The sequence below is a fragment of the Mixophyes fleayi genome, chromosome 1, assembly GCF_038048845.1.
Source record: "Mixophyes fleayi isolate aMixFle1 chromosome 1, aMixFle1.hap1, whole genome shotgun sequence".
Lineage (NCBI taxonomy): Eukaryota > Metazoa > Chordata > Amphibia > Anura > Limnodynastidae > Mixophyes > Mixophyes fleayi.
Genome location: NC_134402.1, coordinates 365,451,657 through 365,465,189, shown reverse-complemented (window position 1 = coordinate 365,465,189; position 13,533 = coordinate 365,451,657). Strand labels below are relative to the sequence as shown.

The following is a 13,533-nucleotide window of genomic DNA, read 5'->3' as shown; positions in this document are numbered from 1 at the left end:
TTTTTTTGGCATTATGTGCTCTTTGGGGCCTAGCTTTTCAAACTGCCATCCTGTCTGCCACTGCAGTGCCACTCCTAGATGGGCCACGTGTTTGTGCCGCCCACTTGTGTCGCTTTGCTTAGACATCCAGCTACCTCGGTGCAACCCTTTTGGACTAAAAACAATATTGTGAGGTGTGAGGTGTTCACAATAGACTGGAAATTAGTGGAAATTAATGTTATTGAGGTTAATAATAGTGTATGAGTGAAAAAAAAAACGAAATATGGATTTTAGCACTTTTTATGCTATTTTTAAAAAAAAATCAGAACCCAAAACCCAAAATCAGAACCAAATCCTTTCGTGGGGTGTTTTGGCAAAACAAATCAGAACCCAAAACCTCAAGCTAATCAGAACCCAAAACCCAAAACACCAAAAGTGCCCAGTGCACACCCTTAGTTGTGAGAGGCGAGATCGCTCACCCTGCATGCTGCTTCAGCTATCTTGTCATTCAGAACGGAAGAGGAAGCACCATTGACATATTAATTATGGGGCAATCATTATTTATTGTTTAAGAGGCAAAATTTATTTAAAAATAAATTTTTTGGGCAAATTTTATTTTTTATTATATTTGAGGGACATTATTATTATATTATATTATGGGTGAAATATGAATATATAATTACAATTTGATTGTTCATGGGGGTTATAAATATTTATGACACAGTACCCCCACAATATATTACTGCAATATTGCCCCCTTAATATAATGACAAATAAAATTTGCCCCATATGCTAATTAGGAATAAATGTTGGCCATTAATCAATAAATAATGATTGTCCCCATAATTTGTAAGTCTATGATGCAGGTATACAAAAAAACATGTCTTTTCTGGTGGTTTTAATTGGCGGTTTTAACCAAACTGCCGACAGTTTAGCTTTTTTCATAGTAAATTTTTATAGTAAATGCCACTAAATCACGATTTTTAGTAAATCTAAGACTTTGGTAACGTTTTTGGAAATATTGGCCTTAAATCTAGAACATTATGCTTTTTGATTTAGTTGACTTTTGCAACCATACTTTCTAGCTGTAGTAAGGAGGATCATTTGCAGTTTTCATTTCCCCAGACCATGTGACTACACAGGCAAGATGTACACATATTGCATTGAGGAATCTAATAATGTACTGGAGCTGACAGCGTAATTTATTTATCTGTGACTATCTGCAACATACTAAACTGATTAAAGGCTATCATAACAGTAATTAACGCTAACCAAGCTGTTCTTGAATGTTGTTTCCCTTTAGCAGTATATAATTAGCTGTTTCAGTAAGTGTCTTAGTTACCTGGTTGAAGATAGTCCACCAGTATTCTGTGACTACTATGTGAGATCTTGGTGGCATTGCCGGCTGCCAGGCTTCTTGTGGTGAAGACATCAAATCTGCAGAATTTATCATCACCACACAAGACTTCTGTCTGCTCAAACAATACATCACTTTCATCATCCTTAACATCAAATATGGGTATGAAATCTGGGTCGTGTTTCAGTCTATAATCATTGAGAAGGTCCTGAGAGTCATACAGAAAAAGTGAACTCTCATTTGTCACTGCCCCTGAAGGAATAAAAAAAAAGGAACATAAGTGAGACAGAAATTTGGAATCTAATTGACAAGTAATGGAGTTTAGAAAAATCCAGTAAAATGGGATTGGGGATAGTTGACGAAATTCATATGTATGCAGAAAATCAGAAATGGCTCATGGAATCATTTAAATATGTCCACTTTTCTACCAATAAACTGCAGTTTTGACCTTCATTTATGCGTCTTACATTCCTTGGTAAGGAATGTTGATACTGCCGTTATTGCAACTTTCAAATATTTTCATTCCCTCTTATTAAAACTGTAGGTAGGGCTGAAAGCAATGGTGTGTAGTCCGTGAGGCCGCATTGAGGCAATCAATGGGTGGGAGTGTTGTTTACGAAAATTAGGGGTGTTTGTTGGCAAAGCATCTCAAGAGATGTTGTGAAGATTAAGTTTTCCTACGGACTGTGTGCTGCTGCTCATGCACAGTACAGTCAGCCTGTGTGATGCAAGAGGGTGTGGTCTTTCCCTACTTGTATTATGGAATGCAGCGGTTCATTCAGAATTCTATTTTATCAGGTGGAGTTCTAAATTGACACTAGGATGCACAGCTCTGTTAACTTGTGCCCACTTGTAGATGCCATTTTCTCGATCTCCAATTTAGAATTGAATTGGATTTTTTGGAAATATTGGTCTTGAATCTAGAACATTATGCTTTTCCATTTTAGAATTGCATAGGAAAAATTAGGGAAGTGTCATGTCTAAAGTGATATATAGATAGATAATTAGATACATATATAGACATATATACAGAAATAAGGATAGCCAGTGAAAGAGGTGAAACTACCATAAAGGCAGCCCATGTAATTGCTATGGATTCCAGGGCAGAGGGAGGCCTGGTGACGAGTGTTTATCCACTCCACTTTGATGGAATTAATAGCCCAAATGAGGCCCCACTGTGCATGCAACTAGACCCCATGCATGGTCAGAAGAGCAGAGCAGGAATCTCTGAAGCAGTGCAAAGATACATTGGCGGACCACCCGTCCTGCAAAAGATTGTTGTTATTGGCGACTCCTATTTACACCCCTGGCCAGTGGAGAAGACATGGTTTATAAGAGCAGAGTCTGATTAAGGGTTCAGGCCACCATACGCTACTATGATTTTAGTGTCCCCTTGCCTCCACAGACAGGCGGTAGGTATAAACAAACTCATCCTTAATTTAAAGTCCAGCTTCCTTCACTCCCCACCAATGATTATGTTCCTGTATATTTGAATCTCAGCTCCACTTTCCTTTTTAAAAGGGTCATGGCAATCATTGTGACTCATTTTGTTTAAAATCAAAACTGTGTAGCAGAACGGAGGCATGAATTAGCACTAGTGAGGGTGAATACATGAAGGCGAAGAGGGCCGTGATGCCTGCACCTGTTGGCATCCTTGTCTCTCCTACTCGCTTATCCTCAAGTGCCACGCCCACGGATGTCTCAATGCGTTCATCCTTTACCGTGGGAATTCATCAAGTTTAAAATGTTATTACATTTATCTCTCATGTTTTATTTTTACTTTGGAGAACAATGATTTATATTGTAAAATGAATTTCAGTGTATATCTCTTTCTTTCACAATTTTGCACCCCTAAAAATACTGTGCCCCCCGAAAGCCCTGTGTCCTAAGCTGCAGCCTAGTCAGCCTATTGGATAATCAGGCCCTAAGATGAAAAAAAAGGTGCACAGACAATGAAGCAAAGAGAGAACACAAACTTATTTTATACTAGCAGCCAAAGACCATGTCCACGGCTCTGTTCATGAATGCACAGTTCTGTACAAATAAGAGCAGAGCTCACAAATGTACTTTTGAGATAACACAACAATACTTTTACTGCCTTTCCAACGAGTCTTAGTCTACAAAACAAAGAGAGTCAAAGAGGGTGCATCAAGATGGCGGCAACAACTGGGGGTTGCAAAATGTTGCTCCTTCTGCTACTAACAGGATGAGACTTGAACTTGGTTTTATCCAAAGCGTTCTCATTTAGGCACATTTTCTATAGAAGAGCACTTTTATATGCACACATAAATGTAATAAAAGAAATTACCAAATGAGAGATATGAGTAAAAACAGTCTGGCAAGAGCCTTTACTCTTATGAGTTACTTAACAAATAGATGAACAGTATTCTATGTAATCAGGGGGAGTTTGAAAGTGGCAGTACTCAGTACACTGAAGTGACATCTTTATATTTTGCTATATGGCACACCACAATCCTGCAAAATGTCATGAAGAGCGCCTGTACAAATGCACACAAAAAAAAATCAGAATGAGGCTATGAACCTGTGTATAGTGGACTAAGAGGCACATCCTCAGCATAAAAGTTTGCACTGCATCCCCCCACTTTTACCAGTTATTAAATGACCACCATGTTATTGCTTCAGAGATTAGGATACATTTTAAGAGTTAGGCTGGGTACACACTGCAGAAAATTTCTCCTGATGCAATATCGCTAACGATTTTACCAACGACTGAAAGAAAATTCCCGATCAGCATGCCGATTCATGCGTATACACTAAACACATTTTACAAGATTTACCTTGAGATCTGTGCTCTTCATCTGTCATAACCATCAGCTGAAAGATGGTGACTCTGCACTCTCCATAGAGATCTATGGACACTGCCAGTCATGAGTGCATACACACTGCAGGATTGGAATGGCATTCCATCGTTGAATGAGAGTTTTAGTCCGGTTTAAAAATCAAATGAAACAATACAACAATATTGCTTTGGGACGATAATCGTTCATCGTCGAAGCATACACAATATTGCGATATTGGGTCGGACGGTTGTTTATCATGTGTTAGGCCCATTAATCAGCTGAAAAACCTGTAGTGTGTACCCAGCCTTATATCTATAAATGAAATATTGTTAACATTCATGTTGATTTACTCACAGTCTGCACCAAACTGGAAAATCTGCTCTGGGCTGGCAGTTATTGGCAACACGGTGCCATTCCTCAGAGTGAGATCATCCGCAGGATCATTGTTCATGACTCCCAAAAGCCCTTGGGTTTTGTTCAGGAATATGTCAGGAAGAAGGGTGGAGACACTCAAAAATCCTCCTCGTGCTCTCACTTCCACCCCAGCACCAGAGGGGAACATCACAGTGACATTTGACTCAGTCGCAGAAAATATGAAAACTCCTGAGAAAGTTTTAGAGAAACTACTTTGTTAATGTAAATCAAGCAACATCTGGAGGATTGGGTGGCTAAATGGAATATGAGGTTTAACACAGATAAATGTAAGGTTATGCATTCAGGGATCAAAAACAAGAACGCAATCTATAAATTAAATGGAATTAATTTGGGAGAATCTATAATGGAAAAGGATTTGGGAGTGCTCGTAGACAGTAGACTTAGCAATAGTGCTCAATGTCAAGCAGCAGCTGCAAGGGCAAAAAAGTATTGTCATGCATAAAAAGGGGCATAGATGCAAGGGAAGACAGTGTAATTTTGCCACTGTATAAATCGTTGGTAAGACCTCATCTTGAATATGCAGTACAGTTCTGGGCACCACTCTATAAAGATAATTTGGAACTAGAAAGGGTTCAGAGAAGGGCGACAAAATTGATAAAGGGTATGGAGTCATTAAGTTATGAGGAAAGGTTAGCCAGTTTAGGCATGTTTACTTTAGAAAAGAGGCGTCTAAGGGGAGATATGATTACTATGTACAAATACATTAGGGGTCAATACAGAGAGCTTTCATGGGAACTTTTTACCCCAAGGACCATACACAGGACACGTGGTCATCCCCTAAGGTTAGAGGAGAGGAAATTTCACAACCAGCAAAGGAAGGGGTTCTTTACAGTAAGGGCAGTCAAGATATGGAATTCATTGCCAGGGAAGGTTGTGATGGCAGATTCAATAGATATGTTTAAGAAAGGGTTAGACAAATTTTTAGCGGAAAGGTGTATCCAGGGATACGACCGTTAATTTAAAATAAAGGATAGTAGTGGATATAGGGTAAAAATTGGATTGCAATATTGAGTCTGGGGGAATTTTCACAATTGAAACAGATGGGCGGTTGCCTACTCTGGATTAATTTCAAATATAAGTGCAGGATCGCAGGAGATCCAAAATAGGTTGAACTTGATGGACTGGTGTCTTTTTTCAACCTCATCAACTATGTTACTATGTTACTATGTTACTATGTTACTATGTTACTAGTCATCATGTACTACTATTATCCTAAAAAGTAATATTGCATTACTGGAATTATATTCATAAGGTACATCACACACAACCTATTTACCCTTTAGTTTTCTTTTCTACAGTAATTAATGGTGTAGCAGTATTACCTTTGCGAATAACTAATCTGTCCATGTCTTCTGCGTGGCCTGGTGCATTAGCGATACAAGTCACAACCACCCTTATGTCTCTGCAGCTGAAGCAGTAGACTTTTTAGTTGACAATTTGCTAGTCTATTTAAGATCATGCTTTATATATACTGCACAATTACTATGTGTTTTTGATATATATATAATATAGTGTAGAAATTCTATGTATGTTCATCACCCTTCAGCATTTTCCTGACCTCTGTTCCACGCACCGCATTTCAGGTGACACATAAGCATCTGTATGTACAAGCCCATACTGGAGTTCCACATTCTCCTGGAGCTTTTCAGTGGGGGTTCCACCAGGGTGTCCATTGTTATCTGCACTGAGGAACTCGTTCAGCCACGCTGACAGAATGAGAGGAGACTGGCTAGAATGGGATATGTAGTGTATGTGGAAATTGATTGGATTGCCTATGGCTCCTGTCCAATCATGTGCTTGATACTTTACACAGCTACAGTGCTAGTCATACTTACAGCTCATACAAAGTGATGGTCATAATTACCACTAATTGCTCTTTACGCTGGTTTAGGAGCTTAGTACAGTTAACAATGGGGGTCCTTGAGAAGTGATCCCTTTAGAAGTGTTACCTAATGGACAGCAATTGTGAAAAAGACAACAACCCATTTTAACTGGGAAATTAAGTTATAATTAAAAACCCAGATATAATTAAGAACAATAAAACAACATTCAACACCAGGAATTTCTTGAACTTTTTTTCAACCAAACCGTCAACAGTCCACATTGTTATTTCTGGAGTGGAATGGTAGTGTCCCACACCTCTTAACAATTCCTTCAGCATGTACTGTAAGTAATACATTTACATAAAAGTTGATTTACCTTTCATGTCCATCCAACTCTGCTCTTTAAAGCTAAGGACTTCTCCATTTAACAGGGTTTCCAATTCATGTTGGGTTTCACTCTTCAAACGCACTTCAACCACATCAGATCCATCTTCTTGCATAGCCACTGAAGAAATGCTGGCTATGTTTAGCTGAGAAGGGACAGAGCGGCGGGCTCTATCTTCATCATGAAATTCAGCCACATAGTCCTTGGCTGTTATTACTTAGAAAGGAGGAGAAATTGTACAGCCATTGATATAAAATGAGATGTAGTTACAGTTTCTGCTGGTCTAGACCACTGAGAATAAACAAACCCTTAATTAGTTAGTGAGGTACACCATATGCCTCACACAACCTATTCTACACTTTTTACCACAAAAAAAGGTAGCACATACATTTGCAAGATTTCACCACTGCAATATATTCCTGTTAAAAAATAATATTGTATTGTTAAAATGGCAAACTAAAAACCACCCTATTAGCGCTGGACTATAGATGAGATGCAGCTCTTAGAAGTATTCCAAGTTCTCCATTTTTTCTTTTCAAATGCTTTAATAAATTCTACCCCAAGATCTTGACAGCCCCCCTGCGAGTATTATTAATTTTTTAAAAAATCTCCTAAATTCTGCACCCTATATAACAATGTCATACTTAACGATGTTTTGCTTGTTTCCTTGCTGGCATTGCTTTCCTGATAGTCAAGCCTGGCAAGTGTGAACCCTGTGGTACTGTGTGCAAACTGTAGTGTGTCAGGGTGTAGTGTGGCACAAACCCTACACCCGCTCTTCTGTGTCTTGGCTAGGTTGTGGGTATGGCATATGTACTAGTGGGCCCCTGGATATAGAGGTGTTTAATGCAGGTTGCATGGAGTGGACACTAGTTTGCAAACTGGTGGTGCAGTACGTAGTGGTTATCAAATTAGGTTCCAGGTCATCTCAATTCAAATTAATGAAACTTTATTACATCAACTCTTCCTCCAGCACAATAAACATGACAGTTACATACCAGCTGTTGCTGTCACTGGTGGGAGCAGTAGTTACACACACACACACACACACACACACACACACACACACGCACAGGTTTCTCAGATTCCAGTGCATCCTCCCAATTTTTAAGGGACTTATCTTAGTTGATGTGGCTTTCCCCTTTGTACAATATAACTTACTCTTGTGAAAGATACAATGCACCCACTCTCAACATGTTGGGGGAACCACAAGTTATGGGAAACCCCCCCTCTGGTATCTCTTTACTATTGGGGCTCTTGACTCCCCATAATGGGGTCATGAACTGGTGACTGCGCACTCACCCTATCCTAAGGGGCCCAGGGACAACACACTTATGCTGGCACACATTCCACCCTTAGCATGGGGAAACCACATGACAAGGCCAGCCAATCATGCTTGGTTCAATTTTGAATCTTTTGCAAAACTATGTTGCTCTGTGGTAGTGGTGGGAGATTTCAAATGTGAATACACATTAAAATGTAGTTGGTAGTGCATCCTAGTTTAAATGTTAATTGAAATGTTAAAAAAAAGCTACAAGGAAAAGTAGGCAGCATTTTTCCTGCATGCAAAAAAATATGCAAATTTATACCCTATGCTCCTAACTCAAAATGAGGCCTGGAAAATTCTGTAAAAACTCTTGCTACGTGCCTAAATTTTATAAAATCTCAAATGATGCATCCTCACCAATTAAGCTTTATGCATTATACTATTGTTAACCTTTTTTTATAGGGTGCCACATGAGGTTTGCAGCACCGTACAGAGGGAAAACAACAGGACGGTACATGATAAAAATGCTGCAATACAGTAAACAACTAACACTATAACTCTCAACACAGTTACTGGGTGCAAAGGGTATATTCAGCACAGGCTGAAAACTGTGCCATTTAGCGTGGGTGCAACTAACAGGTTTAAAGCCACTATATGAATTGCAAAGACAATGAAGGAGTTTTAAAAAAATGGGCAGAGAGTCCATGGAGGAGGTGCGCAGTGTACCTGGTGAGCAAAAGTTATAGGTAATGAGAACAGAAGGTAAGATGGCCCTGCTCACTAGACTTTACAATCTAAAGGGAAAGTGGAAGAGAAACTGTTGACACATGGGGGTTGAACCAACGTAAGGGGATCAGAGAGCAAGAAGCAAGATTGGGAGAGATGGACGATGAAAGAGTGTGAGGCATACTACATGGTGAATTGGTTAAGTGGAGGGCTTGTAGGTTTTTCAGGTGGGTTTTCAATGATCATTTGAAGCTATACAGGCTAAGGCGGCAGTTCCCAAAGTGTGCGCCGCGGCTCCCAGGGGTGCCGCGGCGCTGTCACTGGGGTGCCGCGGGCAAGCCCTAGAAAAAAGAAAGCAAACAGAAACTTACCAATCCGCGCGGCGCTAGGACCCTGCAGCCTCCTCTCTCCCGCAGCTGTCACTGAATATCGACGTCAGTGACAGCTGCGCGAGAGAGGAGGCTGCAGGGTCCTAGCGCCGCGCGGATTGATAAGTTTCTGTTTGCTTTCTTTTTTTCTATAGCCGGCGCCTGGCGCGGGGCAGAGGGGAGAGAGAGTAGAGGAGGAGGGCAGATGGCAGAGGAGGAGGGGAGGGCAGATGGCATAGGAGGAGGGGAGGGCAGATGGCATAGGAGGAGGGGAGGGCAGATGGCAGAGGAAGAGGGCAGATGGCAGAGGAGGATGGCAGATGGCAGAGGAGGGGGACAGAGGGCAGAGGAGGGGGACAGAGGGCAGAGGAGGGGGACAGAGAGCAGAGGAGGAGGGCAGATGGCAGAGGAGGGTGACAGCGTGAGAGGGCAGAGGAGGGTGACAGCGTGAGAGGGCAGAGGAGGGTGACAGCGTGAGAGAGGGCAGAGGAGGGTGACAGCGTGAGAGAGGGCAGAGGAGGGTGACAGCGTGAGAGAGGGCAGAGGAGGGTGACAGTGTGAGAGAGGGCAGAGGAGGGGGACAGCGTGAGAGAGGGCAGAGGAGGGGGACAGAGTGAGAGAGGGCAGAGGAGGGGACAGAGGGCAGAGGGGGCAACGTGAGAGAGGGCAGTGTGCCTGGATGCAGAGGGGGCAGTGTGCCTGGTTGCAGAGGGGGCAGTGTGCCTGGTAGCAGAGGGGGCAGTGTGCCTGGATGCAGAGGGGGCAGTGTGCCTGGATGCAGAGGGGGCAGTGTGCCTGGATGCAGAGGGGGCAGTGTGCCTGGATGCAGAGGGGGCAGAGTGTCTGGATGCAGAGGGGATTTTTGCATACAACTAAATAAGTATTTCTGTTGTGACCTAAATACTTATTAAAATTTTTTGACCCAACTACTTCTAAAACAGGACTGCTCAGTAACTATTTTGGAGGGGTGCCTTGAAAAAATTTGGAGACTCTAAGGGTGCCGCGAACTGCAAAAGTTTGGGAACCACTGGGCTAAGGGATAGTCTGATAGGGGGGGGTCATCCTGTGGTGTGGGGCAGCACAGGACAAATCTTAGACAAGGAAGTGAGATGTGGTTACCAGAGGGGAGGAAAGGCGACGGTTATTAGCCAACCGGAGAGGGTACGTGTCTATATATATGTATGTAGATGAGGTTGGAAATATCGAAGCAGTGGAGTTGGAGAGGGCCTTGTACATGAGGGCGAGGAGTTGGAAGAAAATTCTGTAGGGGAAGGAGAGCCAGCGTAAGGCTTGGTATAGAGGGGAGGCAGATGTGGTATGGTAAGAGAGGAAGATAAGTCTAGCTGTAGCATTAAATATAGATCGAAGAGGAATGAGATGTAAGCGGCGGAGTCCAATAAGGAGAAGGTTGCAGTAGTCGAGTCGAGAAATGATCAGTGAGTGGATAAGACTTTTGGTGGCATCCTGAGAGGGAAAGCATCTGATACAGGCGATGTTGCGAACCTGGAAGCGTCAAGGTTAGGCAAGAGATTGAATGTGAAGGGTAAAGGAGAGGGAGGAGTCAAGACTGACACCCAAGCAGCAGAGTTGGGGAACAGAGGAGATACTGGTGTTGTCAACAGTGATATAGAGATTCGAAGGGGAGGAGACTCTTGATGGAGAAAAGACAATGAGTTCAGTTGTGGCCATGTTAGGTCTGAAAAAGCATAAGGACATTCAGGCAGAGAGGCAACTTGACACCTGAGAGAGGGGGGAAGGGGAGTTATCAAGAGATGAGATAGAGTTGAGTGTTGTTGGCATAGAGGTAGTACTGGAGGTGGTACAGGAGGTGTATAGAGAAAAAAGCAGAGGGTCAAGGACAGAACCTACAGGATGGATGATTGGGGGCAGGAGGAACCAGAGGTAGAAGCATAGAAGGAGCAGTTGGAAATGTAGGAGGTAAACCACGAAAGGACAGTGTCAGAAATACCAATGGTGCGAAGTGTGTGGAGTAGGAAAGGGTGACCCACAGTGTCAAAGGCCACAGAGAGGTCCAGGAGTATAAACAGAGAGAAGTGGCCCCTGGATTTGGCCGAGAGAAGTTCATTGGTAACTTTGGTCAAGACCGTTTCTGTGGAGTTGAGGGGGTGGAAGCCAGATTGGAGAGGATCAAGGAGGTAGTTGGTCAGAGAGGTAGCTGCTGAGATGGTTATAGACAAGCCGTTCAAAAATTTTGGAGGCAAAAAGGAAAAAAGAAATGGGGCGGTATTTAGAGAGTGAGGTGGGAGGAAAATTGTGTTTTTTAAGAATGGGCATGTTTAAGTGATGAGGGGAAGATTCCAGTGAAAAGGGACAGATTGAAGAGGCGAGAAAGGTAGGAGCAGGCAGTGGGGGAGAAGGAGCAAAGGAGTGAGAAGGGGTGGGATCCAGGGGGCAGTTTGAGTGTGGAGAAGATAATATAATACAATGGAATTTAACTTCATCACCCGTAGTGTGGCGGAAGGACCACCAGTGGTGGTGGCTGGAGGGACAGGAGGGTTGAGTAGCAAGGGTGGCAGAAGAGTGATGGGAGGAAGAGATTTTGAGTCTGCCTCAATTTTGGAAGTGGAAAAGGATTGCCAAGGCTGGGGTTTAGTGCGGCGAAGGTGGACAGAAGAGTCGGGGGCAGCAAAGTCAAGAAAGTCTAGAAAGGGTAGATTTGGGTGTGAAGGGTGCTGGATATGAGTAAATAGGAGACTGTGGTCAGAGAGTGGGAAGGAAGAGTTGAAGACGTCAGTAAGAGCACATTGACGGGAGAAGACAAGGTCGAGGGAGTGACAGACAGTGGCTGGGGGAAGAGGTACATTGTGAGAGGCCAAATTATAAAGCCATTGATATTTATTTGCAGAGATTATTACCAAATTTGTTTATTGAACAATAAAACAAGGGTCCCTGACATCAGGAACGTTTTAAATTCTGTTGAATATATATTTTTGTTTTTTAAAATGGATAAAACTATTGTATAATTTCACGGCTCATATCCACACCTGCTCCTTCACCTCTTTCCCTTGTCAAACGCTGGGGTGATTGTCAAGAGTGTCCTACATCTCTGGCTTTGTTCAAATTGGCTCTTGAATCATTGAAGCATATTACTGAGATTGCCAGAAAAAAAACTGTGGTTTGCAGTTTCAGCACAATGAGGAGAGGGTTTGCCTGTATGCACAGGATATACTGCAATTTGTGGAAGATCTTGTTCCATCAGTTGGTATGTTTCTCCACTTGATAAATCAGTTTGTTAAATGGTATTGGACATTAAATGGAAAAAAATCCATCCTATTCTCTCTGGATCAAACTGGGTGGGGCTGACTCTGTTACTGTATGGTGCAAGTAACTTCTTTCATATTAAGTTATAACCAGTGTTGTGGGATATGACCAACAGATGTGCAGTCCAGGCCTCCCTTCCCCTAAATATCAATGTAAAAATGATCTTGCTGAAAATTCACATTTTGTTACAATGTATTTACTTATTAGAGTAATCCATTCCATTATTTGGGGTGAGAACTGATACAGTTTGCCCCACTCTTAATTGACATGGGTGGCCAAGTACAGCCAAATGTTTTTCTTTACAACTTGTTAGCTGTCCTCTCACTTCACTATTGGTTGCAGTACAGCTCAGACAACCAAGCTCTGCTTATTCTCATGATTTACAATTATTCCTTCATTGTGTAGGCTAAGCAATACTCAGCTGCCATGGTGAAAAATATCAAGAGCCATAAAGGTTACTTATTTGAGGACTCAACTCAGCTGTACTGGACATGTGTGGTGGTACCTCGCATGCTTGGACCTGGAAGCTTGGTTTGAGCTTCTAGTTCCACTGTTTTAAACAAAAAGCTTTTATATTGTAAAAATACATAGTAGAAGTAAAATGGTATATTATATCTACATATTTTCAGCTGTATACATCATCTTGAGAAACATTTCATTGTTCGCCTTTCAAATTATCAGTGGTAACCTCTTCAATATAAATGATACAGCACAAAATAAACTGCTACTTTAGTTAAAATAAAATTTGGTAAGTTTTTCTTTATAACAAAGTAGCCTATGCAAATCAATATTTCATTGCTCTAAAAATGCTAGCCTTGTTTTATAAAATAATATCTTGTTATCTTTATTTGTGTCCAAGTCTACCATATGGTAAGCAGCTAACGTACCTTCATAAGGTGTGGTCCGACACTGAATGCTCAGAGAAGGATGAGTAGAGGTGACCATAAAATACTCTCCTTTGCCTTTAAATGAGTAATCTACGCCATCAAAACCTATAATATGAGGCTCACCAAAAGCTGAAGCTAAGGTGGAAGAGAAGAAATATATAGTAATTCACCATACATTTTATTACATCACACCATAAGGCAAATTTCCCAATGTGAATTGTTT

At 41.9% G+C, this 13,533-nt stretch overlaps 1 protein-coding gene across 4 annotated transcripts in view; it reads right to left on the bottom strand.

Annotated features, from left to right (window-relative positions):
• SUSD2 (sushi domain containing 2) overlaps positions 1 to 13,533 on the bottom strand; it is a 181,700-nt gene that overhangs the window by 100,069 nt on the left and 68,098 nt on the right. For all 4 annotated transcript variants that reach the window (XM_075178545.1, XM_075178544.1, XM_075178547.1 and 1 more), the window contains 4 exons: positions 13,311 to 13,445; positions 6,772 to 6,996; positions 4,492 to 4,740; positions 1,322 to 1,588 (listed from right to left, as the gene is read on the bottom strand). In XM_075178545.1, the coding sequence (XP_075034646.1) occupies positions 1,322 to 1,588; positions 4,492 to 4,740; positions 6,772 to 6,996; positions 13,311 to 13,445 (876 nt within the window). The remainder of the gene's footprint in view (positions 1 to 1,321; positions 1,589 to 4,491; positions 4,741 to 6,771; positions 6,997 to 13,310; positions 13,446 to 13,533) is intronic.